The 23,412-nt window shown below is 41.7% G+C and overlaps 1 protein-coding gene across 2 annotated transcripts in view; it reads right to left on the reverse strand.

Annotated features, from left to right (window-relative positions):
- CKS (Nucleotide-diphospho-sugar transferases superfamily protein) overlaps positions 1-23,412 on the reverse strand; it is a 175,717-nt gene that overhangs the window by 96,358 nt on the left and 55,947 nt on the right. For both annotated transcript variants that reach the window (XM_089416893.1, XM_089416892.1), the window contains exons 3-4: positions 9,329-9,415; positions 9,088-9,212 (exon numbers count right to left, since the gene is read on the reverse strand). In XM_089416893.1, coding sequence (XP_089273019.1) covers positions 9,088-9,212; positions 9,329-9,415 — 212 coding nt within the window. The remainder of the gene's footprint in view (positions 1-9,087; positions 9,213-9,328; positions 9,416-23,412) is intronic.

Raw genomic sequence — 23,412 nt, forward strand, 5'->3', positions numbered from 1 at the left:
GTAATAAAGGGTGGCGTATGACGACGGGTTGTTGTTGGCTGGTCTTACTCGCTGGGATGGCTAATGAAGAAGGGGGAGGTGGCCGGGGATGGTAATTTCTACTTCATGAACCTGGCCTATCGGGATGGTAGATTCTACGCCAAACAGTGGTAATTTCAAGAGTGAAAAGGTAGCTATTTCAGTGACCCTTCAAAGAGCGAGCAGGTTAGGTCCGGTCAGGTGCGAGGGTAGGTAGGCTCATTATAGAAGAAATCCAGGCAATAGAGATGGGGAAGAAAGCTAGGTTTCCTTTTTGTTCGCTACATAATAAGGAGTTTGCTTTCCAGGGCAGATTCCAATTAGCATATTTGATTATGCCGAAACCAGTCCCAATGCTGTCCATACCCACCAATACAGTCGAGGGCCCAAGACATGGGGAATTTATACCGAGGGGAGACAATACGAGGGCAGTCCTATGCTTACCGAGAGCTGGCATGCATACCGAGGGATAATGCCCCTTACTTTACGTTCGTGAAATACAAAGTAGTAGTGCGTAATGACATATATATATATATATATATATATATATATATATATATATATAATGAGATCTCTATTTTATTGTATACGATATTATGAATGTATTGACTCTACTGATTTCGGTAACTAGATATAATAAAGAGAAAACATATTGCTCAGTAAGGTGCTCCACTATAGAGAAAGAGTGTCGGGCCAACCATAGCGTAAACCCGCCCGGAACAAAACTACAGGTAACACGCCCGCTATTTGGCTAGGTAGGAAAGTCTTGTTCTTCACCCGGCCACACACTGGAATATTTCCTTGGCCCCCTATACTATATATATATATATATGCTATTGATCCTGCAATCTCTCTCTTTTTCTACCTGGATCATTAGACAGTATTCAACCTCTTGAAGGAGCATATTTAGGTACTTAGACTTATGTTATATAGATGTAGACAGTTACATATTTTATTAAATTGAAAGAAGTTCATTTTCTGTACACCTTTTTGATTTTTGTTGGGGCATGTAGTATGTAAGGAATATTTGTTGGTAGATCAAGCCAAGATAGCAGTTATCGTGGACTTACCTCCTCCCACTTCTATGAAAATGCTACACGTGACACTGGGGCATATTGGGTATTACTAGAAATTCATAAGGAACTATGCTAGAATCACTACACCATTAGAGAAGCTGCTCAAGAGGGATGCTCGGACACCAGACTTTCAAAAAGATTTTGATACATTGAAGGAGAAGTTAGTGACTGCAACTATTTTTATATTCCTAGATTGGCCCCAGCTCATTCTTCCTCCTAACCTCTACCATGATATTATCAGACACCATTCGAAGTTGGGCAGGGGACAAATCAAAAGGCTAGTCCTCATTCAAGAATACTTCCTCCTCTTTCATTTATTCCTCCTCTCCCATCATTCCCCATTATTATATAGCTCAGCAACGAATTCGTTGGATTTGCTCCAGAAATGCCCATTATTCTTAAGATGGGAGGGCCTTCTTCTTCTTTCATCTCGGAATTAAGGCTTCGCCCTCTATGAAATGCTTTATTAGGGGGTGGAGAGAAAGATTTCACGGACGGAGGAAATGGTTGGTTTATCACTCACTGGATCAGGGGAAAGGGAAAGGATTTCTACTTCTTCTGGAGGGGCCCGGGGAAGGGAAAAACGAGTGTTTTAGTTATATAGTCTATTTCTTTATTGAGAGTGCGACAAATAGTTGGTTCCCATTTCTCGTTGCACAGGCCCCTCTTATGAAAAACATTTCAACCGCCTACTCGAAGAAATCCGGAACGACTCAATCTGCTGCTCTGCAGAGCCCCGTAACATCCCGGCCTCCCTATAGTGGTGACTTGCTAAAGTGAAAGTGAGGTTTCAACTCCAGAGAAGTTGATCAATTGAATTCATGGAGATTGTTCCGGAAACGAGATATGGTATAGATGCATGCACGCCGCGAGGAAGAGTAACAAATTCTACAATAGATCCAGTAGCAGCAGAACTCTTCATTGGAGATACAGGTCCCGTTCACCGAGATGATGAACAACCATGACCCAGATGCTTGAGCTGCGGTTCAATACATGGTTTTCCCCATAGAAAGAAATAGCGCTTCCACACTATATATTAGTGCCTATCCGATTCATCACTATTCAATAACCAGGCGGGCACCAACCTTACCACCTGTGGGCTTCGTTCACTGGGAGCGAGACTCCATTTACTTAGGAAATTGACAGGTTATGGCCGATAATCACCCGAGACTATTGAACCGAAGGAATTGACCAGGTTATGATAGCGAGTAGATTCATCATAGGCATGATAGGTAGAAACAAAAACAAAGGTGGAGGTAGTAGTGTAACCATGTAAAGATGAAGTTCCAGATGATACAGAGGCAAAGGCTGCACCTCGCCTAGTGTACCTTCCATATCGAAACCCTAAAGCGGGGAGGGTAGCATGGCTAACAATAGTAGAGGTGGAGACAGGAGAAGCTAGGGTGGAGGCACCGTGGTTGCATTTGACCGAGTGGTTGACCTTAAATCAGAGGCGAAGGGAGCAAAGAGAGCATTGGTTTTGATTCAATCTCCACCGCAGCGACAGGACCAGGTTCAGGTTATACGGATCCAGAGCTACCAGCATCATATTGAGATCCCTTGCCATTAGTTTGACCGCGTAGCAGAACCAGTCCTAAACCCTGAATAATTACTGTTTGCTTTGCTCACATCGCATTCGTGGGCTTAATAACGAAGCTAGGCAACTACGGTCAGTGAAAGTTTGATCAGCAGCATCTGAGCCAAGTACATATCTAGATGCGGAGTCTGCATCCCCGCCAGTTCTACTATTGCACTTAATATCTAACATACTATGCCATGTCTGGTGCTTCTAAGATAAGGTCTTCATGGGTTGTTGGGCATTCATATCCTGATGAAGCGGTAAAGAAAGTCAAGAGTAAGGCTGAATGATCAATATATCAGAAAGGGAAGGAAGGAGACGAGGAATAGAAGTAGGGGACCTATATACCTTACCTTGTTTCTACCCACTCACCTGCAAGGGAGCCCTTATACAAATCAGCAATCCATTTGTGTTGAGGTTGTTTGTTCTTAATAATATCATGCATCAAAAGGTTCATTGTGTGAACCAAACACCCAAACCAAAATATGTTGGGGTATTTATCCTCAATGATTGCTCTCGTTGCCTTACAATTAGAAGCATTATCAGTGATGACTTGGATGACATTGTATGGCCCAATACTTTCAATTGTTTGAAGTAATGGTTCTACAATGTTGATGGCGGTCTTGAACTTTTTTGAGTAATCATATGTTGAAAGGAAGACTGCACCACTAGCAGACACACCAAGAACACTTATCAATGGCTTGCCTTTTACATTTGTCCAACCATCAGATACAATGGATACCCCATAGTCATTCCAAGAATTTGTCAATTTACCCAAAGCATGTGTTATTTTGTCTTTTTCATGATCAACTCCCGCGATCCTAGCCTTGTAATACCCAAGGCTCGTGTATCCTTTAGGGCGTCATTGATGGTGCCAACAATTTCATGCCAATAAGGTGAGAGAAGAACATTGAATGGTATCCCACATGCATAGAGAAATCAGAAAATTTTTACATCCACATCATCCCTACAGCCTTGATCAAGGAAATTTGATATGGTTTTGTGCCTTAAAGGGATGTTTGTGCCTATGCCTCCATATCCACTACCATGGGTGGATGCTGATGGAGTTCTTAGTCTATGTGGTTGTGGGCTGGTGGTGTCATGTCCAAAGTCACCCTTTGATCTTTTGGATTTGTATTGGACTTCCTCCTCTTCCCTTATGTATTTGGCTCTTTGTTGTTGTGACACACTTCCACACGTTTTGAGTCCTATTTGTTTATTTCCATCCCATGTCATTTTCCCACAGAGATGCTTTCTGGCACGGGTGTATGAACATGTGTCAGTGAATTTGCAATGGGGGCATGTAAATTTAGTGGTTCTGCCCCATTTCCCTCCTAAAAGCCTAGTAACATATTTCCACAAGAGGGTTTGGTCTACTTCGGTTTTTTCACCCTCACCATCTCCACTCTCATTATCCTCCTCCTCCTCTTCCTCTTGGTACACCTCCTCTCTAGGGTTTTCAAATCCACCACTACCCACTTCATCCTCTTCATCACTCCTTCTGCTCCCTAACACCATCATAACAAAAAAAGGAACCAACATCAAGAAAATGCCAAGCCATATAGCCATGATGTTTGAAGTTTTGAACTTTGGTGGAGTTATAAATTTTTTCCTGCAATAAAATGGAATGGGAATGGGAAAGAGAGAAGAGAACATTTTCATTTAGCAATGAACATATTAAAAACACTAATGCTAGATTAGAGTCTAGACCCTACCTCTTTGGCTCTCCAATGGTGCCTTTAATCCCAAGTTTCAATATCCCTTGCAATCCTCAAGCAACCCTCTCAATCTTCCTCAAGTTCCTCTCACTCACCTCAAGCTCCAATCCTCCTCTCATTCACCAAATGATGCAAATGATGTATTGCTTTTATTTCTTTTTCCCTTCCCCTACCTCCAACAAAAAAATTTGCATGCATTTTTACATCGGGGAGAGCTTTTTGGCGTGGGGGAGCATGCAGGAGCGATCACCCCTTGACCGCTCCCCCACTTACAAAATTGCTCCGGGAGCGAACGAGAGCAGTCAAGGAGCGATCGCTCCCCAACCGTTCCCGCGTTCACTCTCGGAATGGTAGGGAGCATAAATTTTTTTGGGGAGTACGTGCTCTGAATCTGCTCCCAAGCAGATTCGGGGGGGCGCTCCCCTGCAGCCTTGATTTGGTATAACATTTGAGGTTGTTCGTTGGCCTGATATAATGTGATTTCTTTGACCATCTAAGCCCTAGTCTGAGACCATTAGTGAGATCTTTTCAAGTTTGTTTCAAGGTTTATTACAACCATCTCCAAGGTTTGATTTTCATGTAACTATGTAATTTTTTTGTAATTCAGACAATTTGAGGCTCCTTTCGTGTCATTTTAATGGCATTCATTGGCACTATTCATCGAAGTTTCTAGGCCTAGTTTTTATACTTTTCTATGGGGATTTATGATAGCATGTGATCAGCTTCTGAGGCTTCATCCTAAGGAAATTTTGATCCACTGAGGTCTACTCTTGGATCTCTATGTCTAGGGAAGAACTAAGGCCTCTTTCTGACCTCCAAGGCAGCTTACTGAGGCATGTTTCAAAGCACTTATGTGAATGATTCGGGTTTTTTCTGAGGCTAATTGTTGTAGTGAGCTAAAATCTAATTTGAGGTTGCTCATTAGCATCTTTAAGGCATTCTGAGTAAAGGACTATCAAAGGATCTTTCCTGAGAGCATTGAAGGTTGATACTTGTAGTACAGACAACAGCAGATCAAATCTGAGCCATTGGTGTGTCAAACTCTTTACACTATTAGATTGCAAACCTTTTCAAAGGATTTCCAAGGTCTTTTATGGTCAAGCTTATTATAATATTTGGGCCATAGTATCCCTAAGAACTTTGATCAATTTCAGAACCTCATTAAGAGCATAAAAGCCTTATCTTATCAGTCATTGAAGAATTCACCTACAAATCGAGGCACAGTGTTGACAACTAGCTTCTCAAAGGACAGATTAGTGGCAGAGGAAGACATCTTCAGGAACTACAGTAGCATACTTAATATCAGCACGCTTGAGGTATGATACATGATTAGTAATTGTTGAAATGTTGCAAAGGTGAAGATTGTCGATTTCAAAAGGAAGGTCTAAGGCTTGGAAGGGCTAATGAAGTTTGGCTCACCATTACACATTTGGAGCATGCATACAGCAAATTGAGGGCATGCCGCATGATATAAGGTTTTTCTTTTGAAAGGCAGTTCAGGGCTAAGATTGGATATTGTCTTATGTGCATCTATATACACGTGTTAAGACATGTAGCAAACTATTGGTAATTATCATGTTGTGTTGATTGCTTCATTTGACACTGTATTGAAGTATGGCTGAAGTATGGACATTGGTATGTTGATAGGGTTCCAAGCATGAGACTCGCATATGTATTGTTAGTGCATTGCCTTGTGTTGTTACTCTTGTAGGGGTGAAGTGATGATATACTGTTGAGACTCAAAGAATGTGGCAGAGTGATTTAAGTCTAAGGGATGCCAGTAGGAGCATGTATGTTGTTGTTGTTGAGCTTGTGGTAATCAGGTTTTTTACAGAGGTTTTGTGAGATTGTATTGCAAGGTTCAAATTGCATTGATCGCAGTCATTATGTTGCAGAGATGGCCGATGCTATTATATCATATCTTATGTGATCTAAGTTGCACGAAGCGCCAAAACATTTTAGAGTTTCCAAAATGGGTACGTTTAGAAACGTCACCTCCCAAAAATTGAAACGTCATATATACTAAGTTGCACAATACGGGGAAATGAGTACGAGTTTCCGAAACAGGTACGGGTACGAAACGTGACCCCCCCCCCCCCAAATTTTGGAAACAAGGAAACACAATATATATATATATACATATATATATATACACACACACTAGGACATTCAAGAAATATGTACAATCATAAAGCATACATGATACATTATAATTTATTACATTATGATTAAATTGTCCAATGTTAATGCATAAACTATAAGCCTCTAAATTTAGATCACATCCTCTCATGAATGATCACATAATGAAAATAGCAATATCCAAAATCAGCAACGAGAAATTTCTAATTTCTTGTCTCGTGCTTGATTGGGAGTCTCCTCCTGCATAGTCGAACGACCTTAGTGCTCTTGATTAAATACAAGTTCCATACCCTAGTACCCTAGGTGCTCTTGATTATTGGGAGTCTCCCCTGCATAGAGGGCTTGGTTCTCTTGATTAAATACAAGTTCCATACCCTAGTACATGACAAAATCCAATGGAAACATTGCAATCCCCCAAATCTTGAAATCCTGAAAAACAGATAAGTCTATTGGATTTTGAGTGAGATCTAAAATTCTACTTTCTCCATATGAAATCCAATGAGGGCGAAACCACTCTCAAACATCCTGAGTCATTTCATGGTAATGTTAAAAATTTAAGTAAAAGGATGAAAATGAAAGATAAAGGAGAATGTCACTATTGCATATCAACACTAGGGCCATAGGCTTGAACATTAGGATGCATCACTCAAAAAAAAAAAATAGTTTCCAATCTTCAATAGCTCCCTCTATCACCCCTGAATTGGCAAGGAACGCAAATAAAAAAATATAAAGGAAAAATTAAAAAAAAAAAAATCACTTTATCATTGAAACATGGTTGTACGACCTGGAAACGTGTTTCAGTCTGTACTGGGGCACATTTCCCTCACATGAAACGTGTCAGTATGACCTGAAACGCGTTTCCCGACCGTATCAAACACGTTTCCGTTTTGTTTCTGCCCAAACACGCCTTCAGGACCAGCGTTTCCTACAACATAGCATATATATCAGTGAATAACACATTATCTTGCAAGAAAAAACGGAATGAGATCCATAGATGTCAATTTAGAAGGAAAACCATGTCTATACTAACTCTCATATATGATTACATGATGGTCGAGTTTCGGCTAAGTTTCGGAGTTTCGGTTACGGGTATGGCCTGAAATGTCAAGTTCCTAGAAGTTTCGTGCAACATAGTATGTGATCGTTATTGACAGGGATTTGTTGATGATAGTAGAATTGACAGAGCTTAGTTGGGATTGTTGCATTGATATGTGCACGAATGAGACAAAGAGATCAGAATTTCTACTAGGGCTTGCATTACATCATTGATTTGTCTTTGGTTGGATTTGCTGCTAACAGATATACATGTCAAGCAGCAGTGGACAGATATACATGTCAAGTAGCAGTGGACTAGTTTGTTGAAGCCAGGGTTTGGCCTTTGAGTAGAGGAAGTTGTTATTGTTGTTGATGACCTTGTGCCAGTATTGCAGATCAACAGAAGCAACAGATTGTTTTGATATTATTTATGTTGATATTGAGTGCAGGTGGATCTAGTTTGAAAATAAGATGAAATCATGGTCCATTGTGATGAATTGAAGGTTGGAGCCTTCAGGGAAAGTGGTAGCTTTACTTAGTAGGGTGGTAGGGTGGTGCAAGGTGGAGAGTGGAATCTCCTTCAAGTTGGAGCCTAAAAAAGCTTCAGGGCGGCAAGATGGTACTAGGGAAGGTTAGAGCTTGTGCAGGGTGTTGGAACATCCTTGCAGTCAAAGCTGAAACCAGTGTGTTGGAGCGTCCTTCCAATTGGAGCTGGTAAATCAGGGTGTTGGAGCATCGTTCCAGTTGGAGCTAGTAAATAAAGGTGTTGGAGCATCCTTTCAGTTGGAGTTGATATATCAAGGGGTTGGAACCTCCTTCCAAATGTTGTTGGAGAACCTTGGAAGTTGGACCTTCTTGTTGATGTAATATCAAAGACCTATACTAAAAGTGTTCGGTGGTTTTTCTCCCAGAAGGGTTTCCACCTAAAAATCTCGTGTATTGTCTTGGATGTTGTGCATTGTTGAATGGTGTTGCTAATTTATGTTTTGATCTAATGCTAATGATAATTAATGCTCTGTGAAGTTAAAATTAACTAATTGAAGTGAAATACTGATTCACCCCCCTCTCAATATTTCCAACAATAATTGCTAAGATGACAGTGGTTACACTCCCCTTGTTGCTCATTATCTAGGTCACCTAGTGAGACTTTGCACTAAGGTGTTAGATTTTGCTATAACATGTTGGAAGCAATTAATATACATTCATGTAAAGTAGAACTTATATTCTGTGGAATTGCATATGTAGATTTACATGTACAGATGTATGAAGCAACAAAATTCTAACCTTAACAACAATAAGAAACTGATAGATACCTGCGAAGCTTTAACAACACCATCAATATCTCAGTTTCATTAAGTGGCTCATCACCCTGAATATTTGCTATATCATGCTGGAAGCAATTAATATACGCTCATGTAAAGTAGAACTTATATCCTATGGGATTGGATATGTAGATTTACATGTACAGATGTATGAATCAACACAATTCTAGCCTTAACAACAATAAGAAAGTGATAGACACCTGCAATGCTTTGACAACACCATCAATTATCTCAGGTTCAATAAGTGGCTCATCACCCTGAATATTCACAACAATGTCATAATTCTTCTTTAGCTTCCTCAGTGCCTCATTGCATCTTTCAGTACCTGCCAATGGAAATCCCAATTAACTGTAATTTGAAATTCAATAAAAACTGACAATACTCAACAAAGATGCTATGCATAGTGCATCAAACAAATACTGAAAGCCATGAAATGCCTACCATTTCTGCAAGATTCAGGTGTCATGACCACATCTGCTCCAAATCCAAGGCAGCATTCAGCAATCTTCTCATCATCTGTTGCAATAACTGATACAAAGAAGAATTATAAATAAGGATTCTAGTCAACTTGACAGAAAGAGAAAATGGTTGTTACACAAACTCAGAAAAGTTAGAAGCTGACCAAAACTGTTTAAGTCAGGAGAATCATCAGCCATTCTCTCTCTCTCTCACACACACACACATATAATGAACTTAGAAGTAGCAGTGTATGAACTCCTGAATCGTCAAAATGTCATTTAATGCATTATTTGGATTCTAGTTGTCAAATAAAGTTTGTATCGATCAGTTATTAAACGTACTTATCTAAGACTTATATGAAACTTCTATGAAAATCCATTTAAGGTCAGGTTTGAAGGTTGACTCGGATAGGAGTTAGGACCCAAGAAACCAGCCTATGATATCCCAATAAAATATTTCAAAACGGTCATGTTAGGCATAAAGATCCAACCAGCCTCTTATATGCAATTATATTTTTTAAATTGTAAGTTTTCCCCACTTATAGGAGAAGTTGCTCTAAGGACATTTCTTGAATACGGTATTATATCTCACATAGAACACTGATAATTTGAAAGAAATTATGCTACATCTTACACCACTGGCCTTAAGGATCTGCTCCCCCCATTTCCCACTTCAAGTCATTGGACACTACCACAGCCAAATATGAGATACTTTCCTTGATCCTTATGGAAGCAGTCCTTGATTCCTGCTCCAACTCCAGAGTCTACCCAACATCAAACCCATAAACCTACCCCTCACTCTTGTCCCATGAAATGGTGGTTTGACAATCAATGCAAATCCCTCTAAAAACAACTCCATCTCACACACACAACTCATCTTCCTCCCCTCATCTCTACAAAACATACTATAACTTCTTACGTCATAAAAATAAGCATTTCTCTTTGTTGCAGCCTAAATCCACACCTAGGCTAATGTGGAGAAAATCTTCAACTCCACTTGTTGTGGCCTTGGAAACAAGTTTCGAGTTGAATAGCTGTCACTCAAATCTCAACTCCTCTATCTAGGCTAACTCCTAGCGAATCCAAAGGGGGTGAACCCTATGAGACAATAAACTAGGGCTTGATTAAGTTAACCTAAACTAAATCAAGTTTTAGGAGTCAAATGAAATTACACAAGATACAATCCACCAAAATGAATTATAACATGTACTTCGAAGCATGTAAATGATTTCACAAATGACCATAAGCATCATATTCATTCACAAACAATGGATGTGATAATGATAAGCAATTGAATGAAGTACTTGACAAGCAAAAAATATGACCAGTTAGACCAGTGCCAAGAGTGTGCCCATAAAAATAGACACTTGAAGTAAAATATTTCAAGAGTAAATTGTCGGGAAGTAAAAGTACTTAGGAAATAAACTTAAAGTGCTTGAAATGTAAATGTACTTGAACTTGAAATGAAATGCCCGAATGTAAATCGACTTGAAATGTAAAGTGGCAATAAAATATTGATCAAGTACGAAGTGCTGAAAATGAAATGTGATGGAGTGTACTTGGTTATTTTAGATTAAGATTAGATTTTCACTTAGGCTTAAGTTAATTTGGTGTGTGCAAGCACAACATGCAAATGTGTAATTGCAAAAATTAAAACTAATCTAAGATTAGCTCTCTCTTCATGCCGTATCCTCGTTGGGTTAAGGAAAGTTGCAAGGGGATCCTATAAGGGGAAGCTTCGGCTTCAATGAGTACCCTTGAGAGCCCACAAGTCAGCCTGCTTGCAAGGAGGTCCAACACTAAGGGAACAAACCCAAAGCCTTACTTCTCAAGTCAAGTGTTTATCGGTTTCCCCCAATCTCAGAATAAGAAGACATAGAAGAGGGAGGGTCCCTAATTAATCTATTTCAACCAACAAGCCATTGGAACTTGTTGGAGGTTTGTTACTCTTTGCAAGAAAAGGAAATCTAACTAATGATATGAGACCAAATCTAAAACAAGAATTCACAATTAGTCTAATCTAAGAGCATAAAAGAAAACTATTCTAGATTTACAATTAGATTTTTCAAATGACATGAAAGCAAAACTAAAATAGATTGCATGTGCAATTATTCTACTCTAGGTTAATTTTAGATCCAACCACGAAAGTAAACCACAAAAGAGACAACCACAAGAAGATCCTCAAATGGGGATGAGGGATGCTTGGGGGACTCCCCAAACTCCCAAAGAAAGTTGCAATGCTTGACAATATCCCTTGTGAATAAAGGGATCAAAATCATGAGAAGAAGAAATCCCTTGTAAATAAAGGGATTAAGAAATGATTCATGGAGTTTCAAATGGATTCCCTTAAAATTGAAAGGATCAAGATGGATCCTTAAATGGTTACACTAGTGAGATTCACTTGTTTTACAAGGTAGGAGGTTACAAGTCTTCTTTGCGTGCTCCAAATGTTCAATCCTAGATGAAATTTGCCAGCGTCCCCACTTGTAAAAGCTTGGAACTACTAAAACCAGCAAGCTAATTAGTTATGAAAGAGACAAAAAAAAAGAGTTTAAAACTATCAAAAATGTTAGCATGCAAAAGGCCAAAGATGCCAAATGATATTCCTATGATTAGAACTAAATTCCTAGACTAATCAACCAAGGGAAGACCAAGAAAACTTGGTCTTCTCTTAGCTAAGTTTATTGTTGTTAGGGCAATAATCAATAAGCAGCCTTAGAAGCTAGATATATTAATGTAAACTATTACAAATGGTGTTAGAAATACTGAGAGGAGGGTGAATCGGTATTTCCTTTAATTTTACAATTGGTTAGGTTCTTTTAAATCAAAATAAACACAAAGTAGTATCACATCACAGGAATAGTGCACAAAATATTTCTCTCAACAAAAACTTCATTATGTATGGTTACATACAAATTTACCAGTCAAGACTGGAAGGAAGTAGAATACTCCCAAGGGTTTTACCAGCAAGGCTGGAAGGAAGCAATTGCTCCCTAAGTCTGAAGATATTTGTAGACTCAATCTAAAGGGGTCTTCAGTCCCCTGTTATATTCTACAATAGTGTTGTTGCACTTCAACTCAGTCACTCTGCCCCACAACATTGTCGCCCCATACAATGATCAAGGCTAAGCTTGGGCTCCTGTACTAGGAACAATGACCTAGCTTCACTACAATCTGCTCCTCATATGTCACTGTCACAAGCACTGTCACTGCAACATATGTGCCTCTCTACTCAGAACTTTCTGCTGACTCAGTACATCATCAACTACACTTTGCTCAACAACAATAGTATCATTCTCTTACATTAGTAACAATAACTCTACTTGCTCAACAAGATGTCAATTGATATATCTACCTTACCAGCACCCACAATACATCAACCATCCATACACATCCTTTTTGTACCCTTAGTAAATTAGCTTTGAACAAATCTGTGTTGGAAATACTAAGAGGGCGGTGATGTGAAATTTCCCTGAAATGCAGCAACTGGAATTTATTCTTCTAACTAATTATCAATTTATTAATTTTCTGATTAATACCGAGTAAATCACATTGCAAATATTCACAAATAAATTTTGTGGAAGCTAAATAAAATGTTGGCACTGAGTAAATAGATGCACACACACAATAAAGATGACACTAATATTTTTGGACAATAGTCCCCTGAAAAACCCCTAAGGGAAAACCAATGCAACAAATGAGGGTTTATTTTTATTATTATGCAGCAACAAAATATGAGTACAAAAACATGGATGTCAAACTGGCAATCCATCAGTTGTTGTAGCGGCTGCAACACCCTCCAAAATTTTGGCCTGCATCCAATTTCGGAGCCTTCCTTGGGTTTTTCCTTGATTTTTGCAAGCACTCGGGCTCATCCCATGAGCCCGTGTTGAGTCTTTGCACCCTCCTCGCTTGACCGTTCATCAGACATCTTTTTGCATGTTGGTCACAATGTCATGTTTACAACCATGTTCTGGTTATGCACAAGGTCCCTCTTCGTGTGTACAAGTTGCATTCGCTATGTAAACATTCGTCGCACTCACACACGAAGTTGTATGCACTGTCGCGCAAGTGTCGTCGTGGTCATTCAACGATCTATCACAAGTGTCGCGCTTGTCACTCGCACTGTCAGTCAGTCACACTGAGTGTATGTTGTCTTGATGGTTCGAGGCGTCTTGTCGTCAAGTCATGTTGAGTGTGTGTTCGCAAGGTCATGCATGTATGAAGTCACTCGTTCACACAATCATTTTGTTGAAGCTATGTCGACCAAACCAACCCCAACAGCCGGACCTCCGCTGAGCTGCACTACGCAGTTTTAGCCCTCAATGAACATGTACTGCTGCCTAGAATTGCACAGAGCTTAAGGCTGCCTCCCAAGTAGTCTGCGCTACGCAATCCTGGAATCGACTCGATTGACTGTTACCCAGAACAACGCAGAAGTTTCCCAGTAAGCCATCTCAATCTGCGTTGCCCGTAAGCAAATCAACCAAGCCTCTAGCTGGTCAACTGGAGAGTTTGGCCGGGCAGAGACCCTAGGCCTCACTCCAAAAAATTGCGCAGACGTGTCGAATAGACGCCTACTGCCTGTCACTGCACTGCCCTCATAAATTGCGCAGTTTTTCCAGCCAGCCACCCTGTCAACCGACCTACTGTTCATCCTGAAAAGTTAAAACTGCGCAGTTTTCATGAGCAGTCTCCCAGCTGCCCAGCACCCAGCTCAACTCAGTCTTGGAACTTTCGCTTAATTCAGAAGCCTGATAACAGGCCAGCACGTTTTCACACATGTATTGTATTTGTTTGTAAGACTATTCTTTGGAAATTTGTAATGCACGTTACTTTAACCTATATTAAGACAGTTGAACTATTTTGGTTGTTCTAATACATATGCTTACAAAAATGTGTTGTATAAGTTGTTAACGTTGTCTCGCCCGTGTGGGCTATCCCGCCGAACACTTGATAGAATCATCCTCATAAACTTGTTATAACGACCGTCACACTCGTGTGGACTACTCTGCTGGGTGTTGTACGTGCTATCCATTCACTGTGTGTTTGTGACTGCCGCATCCGTGTGGACTACTCTGCCGGAAGTTGCGCATGTCCTGTTGTGTTGTGTGTCTCTGACAGAGTTGGGACTATTCCCTTTCGACTTGAGACTCACTTCCACCCTCTCCCTCTGCGATGAAAGAACCTTGACACAAGTAACACTAAGCACTCACCAGGCACGTGAACCTCATTGTTTGAAGACAAAGCAGACCACTCTCATGTGCTGACAAGCAAGAGCTAAGGCAAACCTTTAAGATAATGGCAACCGGGCCATCATACCGGATGGGACTCCTACACCAAACGGTGTGAGGTCTAGTTGGGACTTCATACCAGGGAGATCCCCTGAATGTTGGCAGTGTCTGAGGGGAACCTCCTTGGGCACATCATTGCCAGAAGCGGGATCAAGGTTGATCCGGACCGGGTCCAAACCATTACACAGATCCCTCACCCAGCCAACAAGAAAGCAATGCAATCCTTCTTGGGAAAGATAAACTTCCTCTGGAAGTTCATCTCGAACTATGCGCAGATAGTGAAACCAATACAAGATACGATTAAGAAGGATGTAGTCTACAGCTGGGACAAGAGGGAAAAGAATGCATTCACCCATATCAAGCAGGCTATAGCAGAAGCACCTGCACTTTATAGCCCATATTTCAACAAAGATTTCTTGTTATACACCTTCACCTCCTACAACTCACTTGCTGCATTACTCATTTAGAAGGATGAGCTGAACGACGAACATCCCATCTCCTTCATGAGTTCAAGCATGCAGGAACCTGAACTCAACTACCCCGTCGTTGACAAACAAGAATATGCAGTATACAAGGCGATGAAACACTTCAGACCCTACTTGCTGAAGAACCATTACATAGTCTATGTGCCTCACCCGGTAGTCTGCTTAGTGCTCGTACAGCAAAAGCTAGGTGAACAACATGCGAACTAGATTATAGGCTTGCAAGAGTATGATCTTGACATCAAGCCAGTTCACACTGTCAAGGGTCATGGTCTCTGCAAACTCACAGCTGAGGCAATCCACGCACAGGAGGAAGAAGAAGAGCTCATTGGTTGGGAGCAAGAAATCGAGATGTATGATGTAGAGCAAGCACCACCCACTGCATGCGAAAACTCTTGGTATGAAGATGTGCGCCAGTACCTTGAGCATGGCACCATACCCTCTCACTTCTCCATGAGACAGAAGAGGGCACTGCGCCTCAAAGCTGCACGGAGTGCTTTACAGAAAGCACAGTAACAAAATCTTGCTCAGTTGCCTGGAGGCACATGATTCAGAGAAGGTCTTGCATGATCTGCATGACGGACCACTTTGCGGGAAATACCATTGCGCACAAAGTCATGCAAGTCGTTTCTACTGGCCCACATTGTTCAAGGATGCACATGCCTACACCCGCAAGTGCCCGATCTGTCAACGATGCGTCGGCAGAACACGAAGGTCAGCAGCCCCACTGCACCCTATTGCAATGACTGAATCGTTCCAACAATGGGGCCTGGACATCATCGGGGAAATTTTCCCACATTCGTCAAAACAACACTGCTACATCTTAATAGCAACTAATTACTTCACGCAGTGGACAGAAGCAGTTCCGCTCAAGCAAGTGAATGACCAGGAAGTCATCAACTTCCTCCAACAGAACATCATCTCACGCTTTGGCGTTCCGGTATCACTTGTGTTTGACAATGCAACTTACTTTTCATCTTTGAAGCTTTATGATTTTGCATTGCAATATGGTATTGTGCTAAAACACTCATCTAACTACTACCCGTAGGGAAATGGTCTACAGAATCCACGAATAAAAACCTTATTCGCATAATCAAAAAGACCATGTACTCTAAGCAACGTAACTAGCATTCTGCCTTGACGAATGCCTTAGGGGTTGACCGCATAACACCCAAACCCTCTTTGAGTACTTCGCCATACTTCCTAGTTTACTGTAAAGAAGCCATCCTACCGTGCAACATCTACTTGCCTGCACTCCAATTGTCCCAGGAATCCCAAGGCAAACCTTGTCTACTAGTTCAACGTAGGATGGATACACTCCACACGCTGCAAGAAGAAAGGATGAAAGCAAAAGAAAAATTTACACTCCACCAAAACCGTATCAAGAGATGGTTTGACAAGAAGTCTACAGGGAACGCTAACTTCGATGTTGGTAACTTAGTCTTAAAATGTGACAAACCCCATGAAGACAAAGGCAAGCATACGAAGTTCTAGTCCATGTGGATTGGTTCATACACTATCCACGAGAAACTTGGCCCACACACATACTGTCTGCAATCACTTGACGGGAGGATTAACAACCTTCCTGTCAACGGCCAAGATCTCAAACATTACTTTCAATATGTCGGGGTCGCGCCCCATGCCATGTACATAGTCTGTTTGTTGCTTGTTGTTTTTTAGCTTTGCTTACTATTTTTGTTTCGTTTTGTTTTGTTTGCTCAACGTCATGGTAATTTTGTTGTGTAAATAAGTGCTACACTCTACTGAGTTATGGCTTTTGAATAAGTATGTGGCTGAAATCTAAAGAGTCTTGTGACACTGCAGCACTTGGCCAGTCCTGCGTCTGTCTTCTATGTGCTTGGTTATAACCTTCGGTCGATGAAGTCTTGGTGGAAAATAAGAGCCATCTGTAAGGGAAGCCCAAGTCCAACCATGAACCTGTATCCATACGGGGAAACCCCATGCCTATACTCAGCCTTCTGTTCTATGTGTTCAAGCTCATCCAACTACTAGAAACGGAGAAGGGGAAAATCTAAACGAGAAAACCTATGTCAGAGGTTTTACATGCTTCTCTGAAGGAACAACCTCTTCTGCTCTCAATAAGTCGGGATCCTTCTTCTGCCCCAAAAATAAATAAGTGCATATGCACAGTCCTCTTAAAAAAATACAAAGGCAAAAGAAAAGAAAGGCTTCTTGCACAGAGAGGTGAAGCATGCAACTCCACCAGGGTACTGACTAGGCTCGTTGGCAATGGAGCAATGTGTGTGTTCCTGTGTGACTCCGTCGGGGTATTGTCCAGGTCTACTGGTAGTGGAGAAACACCAAAGATGAAAACTTATACTCTGAAAAGTTTTAACTCGCGAGCCAAACTACCCTCCCCAATTTTGAAACACTGTGATCAAGTTGAAACTTGTTGTTGTGTTTCACTAAATTGGCGAAAGGTGAACCATGTTTGCCCACGGGGTAAGTGGGGAAGCCGAAGTAACCCACACAGCGATTCAATACTCCTTGAAAGACCAAGGCCTTGTGCTGTCAATGGACCAAAACAGAGAAGTTGGAGTTCAACCAATGTGTCGCCAAGTGTTGTAGCGGCTACAACACCCTCCAAAATTTTGGCCTACATCCAATTTCGAAGCCTTCCTTGGGTTTTTCCTTGATGTTTGCAAGCACTCGAGCTCATCCCGTGAGCCCGTGTTGAGTCTTTGCACCCTCCTCGCTTGATTGCTTATCAGACATCTTATTGCATGTTGGTCACAATTGCATGTTTGCAGCCATGTTTTGGCTATGCACAAGGTCCCTCTTTGTGTGTACAAGTTGCATTCGCTATGTAAACATCTGTCGCACTCACACACGAAGTTGTATGCACTGTCGTGCAAGTGTCGTCGCGGTCGTTCAACGATCTATCACAAGTGTCGCGCTTGTCACTCGCATCGTCGGTCAGTCACACTAAGTGTATGTTGTCTTGATGGTTCAAGGCGTCTTGTCGTCAAGTCATGTTGAGTGTGTGTTCGCAAGGTCATGCATGTACGAAGTCACTCGTTCACACACTTAGTCATTTTGCTGAAGCTATGTCGACTAGACCAACCCCAACAATCGGACCTCCATTGAGCTGCACTACGCAGTTTCAACCCTCAGTGAACATGTACTGCTACCCAGAATTGCGCAGAGCTTGAGGCTGCCTCCCAGGCAGTCTGCGCTACGCAATCCTGGAATCGACTCGACTGACTGTCACCCAGAACAATGTAGAAGTTTCCCAGCAAGCCATCTCAATCTGCGCTACCCGCAAGCAAATCAACCAAGCCTCCAGCTGGTCAACCAGAGAGTTTGACTGGGCAGTGACCCCGGGCCTCACTCCTCCAAAAGATTGCAATGAAGCTGCAAGGCATACCCACTTCTGCTCACTGAAGAAACTACACAAACATGCCAAACAGACACCCATTGGTTGTCACTGCACTGCCCTCAAAAATTGCGCAGTTTTTCCATCCAGTCACCCTATCAGCCAACCTATTGCTCATCCTGAAAACTGTGCAATTTTCATGAGCAGTCTCCCAACTGCCCCGCATCCCGCTCAACTCGGAAACTGCGCAAGGATGTCCAGCAGGCTAGCCTCCCAGCTCTGCACAGTTTTTGCCAACAACCTCCCGCAGCCCGCTGCCAGCTCCCCAGAAAAATTGCGCAATTTTTGCAAGCAGCCTCCCGCAGCCCGCTGCTAGCTCCCTGGACAAATTGCGCAGTTTTGACTGCCAGTTTCCCTCTGCTGCCTACACTGTCTCCCTGGAAAAATTGCGCAGATCTGCCCTCCAGCCGAGCCAAATCCCACAGACAATCATTGCTGATTCGGAGTGCCCATCTCAACCTCCCAGTGACCTCTGCGCAGTTTTCATGGACAGTGCCCACATCCTGGCTTGAAATCTACCTTGCATAGTTGCAGAGCCTTGTCCTCTCTCCCAGTCACCTGCATCCAAAAGCGAAAGACAATGCATCATGGTAGACTAGGAGATTTCTAGATTTGATGTCGTCTCGTCATGAGTGATTGCAGATACAGGTACATGGATGAGACATGGCGCGACGACGAACGAGATGAACAAGGAGCGCATGCAAGGAGACTTGTTCACAAACGGACGAACACATGAAGCATGCCAAAGTACAAGCAAAGGAGCGACGTGCACATGCAACATCAAGTGAACACCAATACCATCAAAGACTCCGCACACCTTGCCATGTGAAGGTGAAGCTATGATACACCAAGAGCACATTTATCACTCAGCAGCACTGCAACTCGACATGCACACCACCAGCAGTGTGAACACACTAGCTCTGCGTGTTGAGTCATGTCATGAGTCATCTCGGCCACATCACTACTGTGGAAGTCCAAGAGACCCACATGTAAATCTGAAGAGTCATGTAAGTCAAACAGTCATGAGGGAAGTCGAACAGTCACAAGGGCCAGTTTTACCCTTGGCTATAAATACCCCTCATTTGTACATGCAAAGGACTTTTCACCTTGGCTCCTCCCACATAGCCTTGAAAGTCTGTAGTCTTTTCTTTGAGAAGCGAGTAGTGGCTCCAATGCCCCGTTATCGGGGTTAGTGATGTAATGGTGAACCGATGTGTCTTGGAACTTTCGCTTAATTCAGAAGCCTGATAACGGGCCAGCACGTTTTCACACATGTATTGTATTTGTTTGTAAGACTATTCATTGGACACTTGTAATGCATGTTGTTTTAACTTTAAAAAAAAAGACAGTTGAACTATTTTGGTTGTTCTAATACATATGCTTACAAAAATGTGTTGTATAAGTTGTTAACATTGTCTCGCTCGTGTGGGCTATCCCACCGGATACTTGACAGAATCATCCTCATAAACTTGTTATAACGACCGTCGCACTCGTGTGGACTACTCCGCTGGGTGTTGTGCGTGTTATCCATTCATTATGTGTTCGTAACTGTCGCATCCGTGTGGACCACTCCGCCCGAAGTTGCGCATGTCCTGTTGTGTTGTGTGTCTCTGACAGAGTTGGGACTATTCCCTTTCGACTTGAGACTCACTTCCACCCTCTCCCTCTGCGATGAAAGAACCTTGACACAAGTAACACTAAGCACTCACCAGGCACGCGAACCTCGTTGTTCGAAGACAAAGCAAACCACTCTCATGTGCTGACAAGAAAGAGTTAAGGCAAACCTTTAAGATAATGGCAACCGGGCCATCATATCAGATGGGACTCCTACACCAAACAGTGTGAGGTCTAGTTGGGACTTCATACCGAGGAGATCCCCTGAATGTTGGCGGGTCCAGCACCGTCAACACCAACAAAAATCTCACCAAAAATATTTAGGAGAAAATTTTCCCTCTGCAAAAAATAATTTGGCCTCCTTTTGGCCTGCTCACATTGCTTGACTAGTTGATCACACCATTGGCCTAAGCTAGACGTACGACCTCTAGAACTGCCTCCAAGTGAGTCGTACAACCTACCTCTATCACTGGAAATGAGTCATTTTGCCTTCTGGGTGCTCTCTCGGCTATCAACCATTGAAAAAATCTCTCTCCAACACCTGCGCTAGAGTTTTTGGCTCACCCGCTCAACCTGGATGGCTTTCCGGCAAAATATTTTTGCCTCCTCTTCTGCTGGCTTTCCGGCATTGGAATAATCCTCCGGAACTCTACTACTTCACCTTCAACCATTGTTGCTTTGGCTTGAGCTCTTCTTCTTGCTGAATCACTGCACTGGATAGCTTGATCTGCCCAAGGAACTCACTCTCCATCTTGCTTGATGTACTCCAGTGTGTCTATCTCCATCCCCATCTATCTGCTCTTATAATCTCTCATTGGAGCACCAATAGCCATGATTAAATCATTATCAACGGCTAAGATAATCTTGGACTTGATCTGTGTGAGTCTCTAGAGCTTTCTCGATCTTTCACAATTAATTGTTTTTAATTAATCAATTTTCCTAAGTTAGAAATTTTTTAATTATTGATCAATTAACTTAATTGAGTTGTCTCTAGGTGTTTTCTCCTGAAAACTTTTCTGGGTTTTGGAGATCTTGTGTTTCTTAGCCTCTCTGACATAAGTCGAGACTAGAACACCTGTCTGATGCTACAAAAACTAACAAGTGAATCAGTATTTCACATATTTTTCACAATTGGTTAGTTTCCTTAAATAGTCAGGTTATTAAAGAAACACAATAAACAGCATCACATCAAAATCAGTACACAAGATATGTCGTCTCAACAAGTGCTTTGTTATGTATGGTTTACATACATATTTACAATTTGAACTGGAAGGAAGTTCAAGACTCCCCAGGGGTTTTACCAGCATGCTGGAAGGAAGCAAATGCTCCGAGTTTGGGCTCCCGTACAACGTACAATGACCCAATTACAATCTCATATGCTGCAACCTCTGCGGCTGCACTTCATTGCCACTGTTGTCCACTACTACCACCACTTCTGCCACTACTACCACTGTTGCTCACTGATGCCCACTACTTGTCTACTCTCACTGATATTGTTGTTGCTGCAAAACCACTATCCAATCCTTCTATGCACTTGGTGCCTCTGCTGCTACTGCTATCACTCCTGCTGCCACACATTTGCTCTTCACTGCTGCCACTCTTGCTCGGCTACTGCTGCTTCATCTATTCACTGCTACTGAATCTGTTGTACCTACACTTTATTGCTACCACTATTGTTGCCTCTCTTACTACTATCACTTTCAACTGCTCTGCTTGCTACCACAGTTGCTGCTTCTCAACACCAAAAGTCCATGTTGTCACAGTTATAATATTACTGCCATGCATATTGTCAAATAGAGACACTGCCATAAAGGAGTACTGCCATCAATATCAAAACAACGTTGCCATGTATCATAGTGTCACTGGCATGCCAAGATTTTTGTCATAGTTAAGGATCTTAGCCAAGGATCACTGCAATACAAGGTTACAGCTAGTTCACTGTCATATCAAAAGGACAAATAGTACAGTCATTTTATCTTTCTTGCTTCAACCCTAGCAATGCACTTCTAATCCTGAATGTAGCCAGATCATCTTCTGCCACTGTTCAAGTTAAACACTCAGTAAAGCATCAACATGTATATTATGAAGATGATAGCTGAACCCTAAGAGTTAGTGAAACAAACCCAGGCCTTTCACGAACACTGTTGTCATCAACAAGGCTACTGCTTCAGATTGAAACACAATCAATTCTCAGTTATAAGGACAGAGGATCACTTGTTGTGGAACAAGATCCAATTAACTGCAATAGAATCATTGTCATAGTCATACAAGCGTACACCAAGGTTTTGTCAATTATTGCATCACAAGAACATTCTGCCATATTTCTACTGACATCATCAATCACACCCTGTTATGTAGTAAACTCAACAGAAAGGCCCTGTTATAGTCAGTTGCTAACAATACAAACAGCACTTTGTCAAACATATGATGTGACTCATGGAGACAATACAAACTTCTGCAATATATTCATAGAAAACAAATTTTGTCTCTGTTCCAATACTCAAGCCTTGACCTTCACAAAGGTTAATTATTATGATGTTTTCATCCCTACATATTAACTCGATTCAGCTCACAGTATAGGGCTACGAATCAACAAGTTCAACAAATCATTTCAACCTTAGACCGGTTTACCAGGACATCTTTGCTTATATCATGTACTCTATCCTGCACTACAAAATCCTTTGCACACGAAAGACTAGTGTCAGCTCTCTGCTTAGTATTCGACTATCAGGTCAACCAAACATATATGTACAGTGTTGTCAAATAATTTGTCAAGTCATGATTGGAACTCACCAAGAATTATTGTCAAATTCGTTGTTATTTCTGCAAACAAGACTCATCACAGGTGGCCTTCAATTTATATTGTGAGAAATTGTTACAGAGTCTTGTTCAAATTAACTTCAGAGTTTCTACCCTAGAAAACCAAATCGTCTCTTCCAAATGACAAGAGAGAGGATCTGTGCACTGTATCAACCCACGGGCCACAGGCATTACTTCTTTGTATCCGTAGCCATATTTCCAAACAGAGAAAGAGAGCGAAGTGGCTTCACCTTCCAGCTGGGTTTTCTCCCAAAATGGTTTCCCAGAGAGCATGTCTGGTGTCTTATGTGTGTGAGAGTTTATTTCATTGTTCTCTACTTTTCTGTTTGATTTACTTTTACATGCATGCACTAATTACAGTAATGTCCACAGATCTAGAAATTAAATAAACTGTAATAGTGTAGAATCTCATATTTTTAATATAATATTGTCAGATCTGTTGTGACGAACTGTCTAGTGG

Source organism: Pinus tabuliformis, chromosome 3_2 (genome assembly GCF_031772625.1).
Source record: "Pinus tabuliformis cultivar Carrire ecotype Pingquan chromosome 3_2, CPIR1, whole genome shotgun sequence".
In the NCBI taxonomy this organism is placed as follows: domain Eukaryota; kingdom Viridiplantae; phylum Streptophyta; class Pinopsida; order Pinales; family Pinaceae; genus Pinus; species Pinus tabuliformis.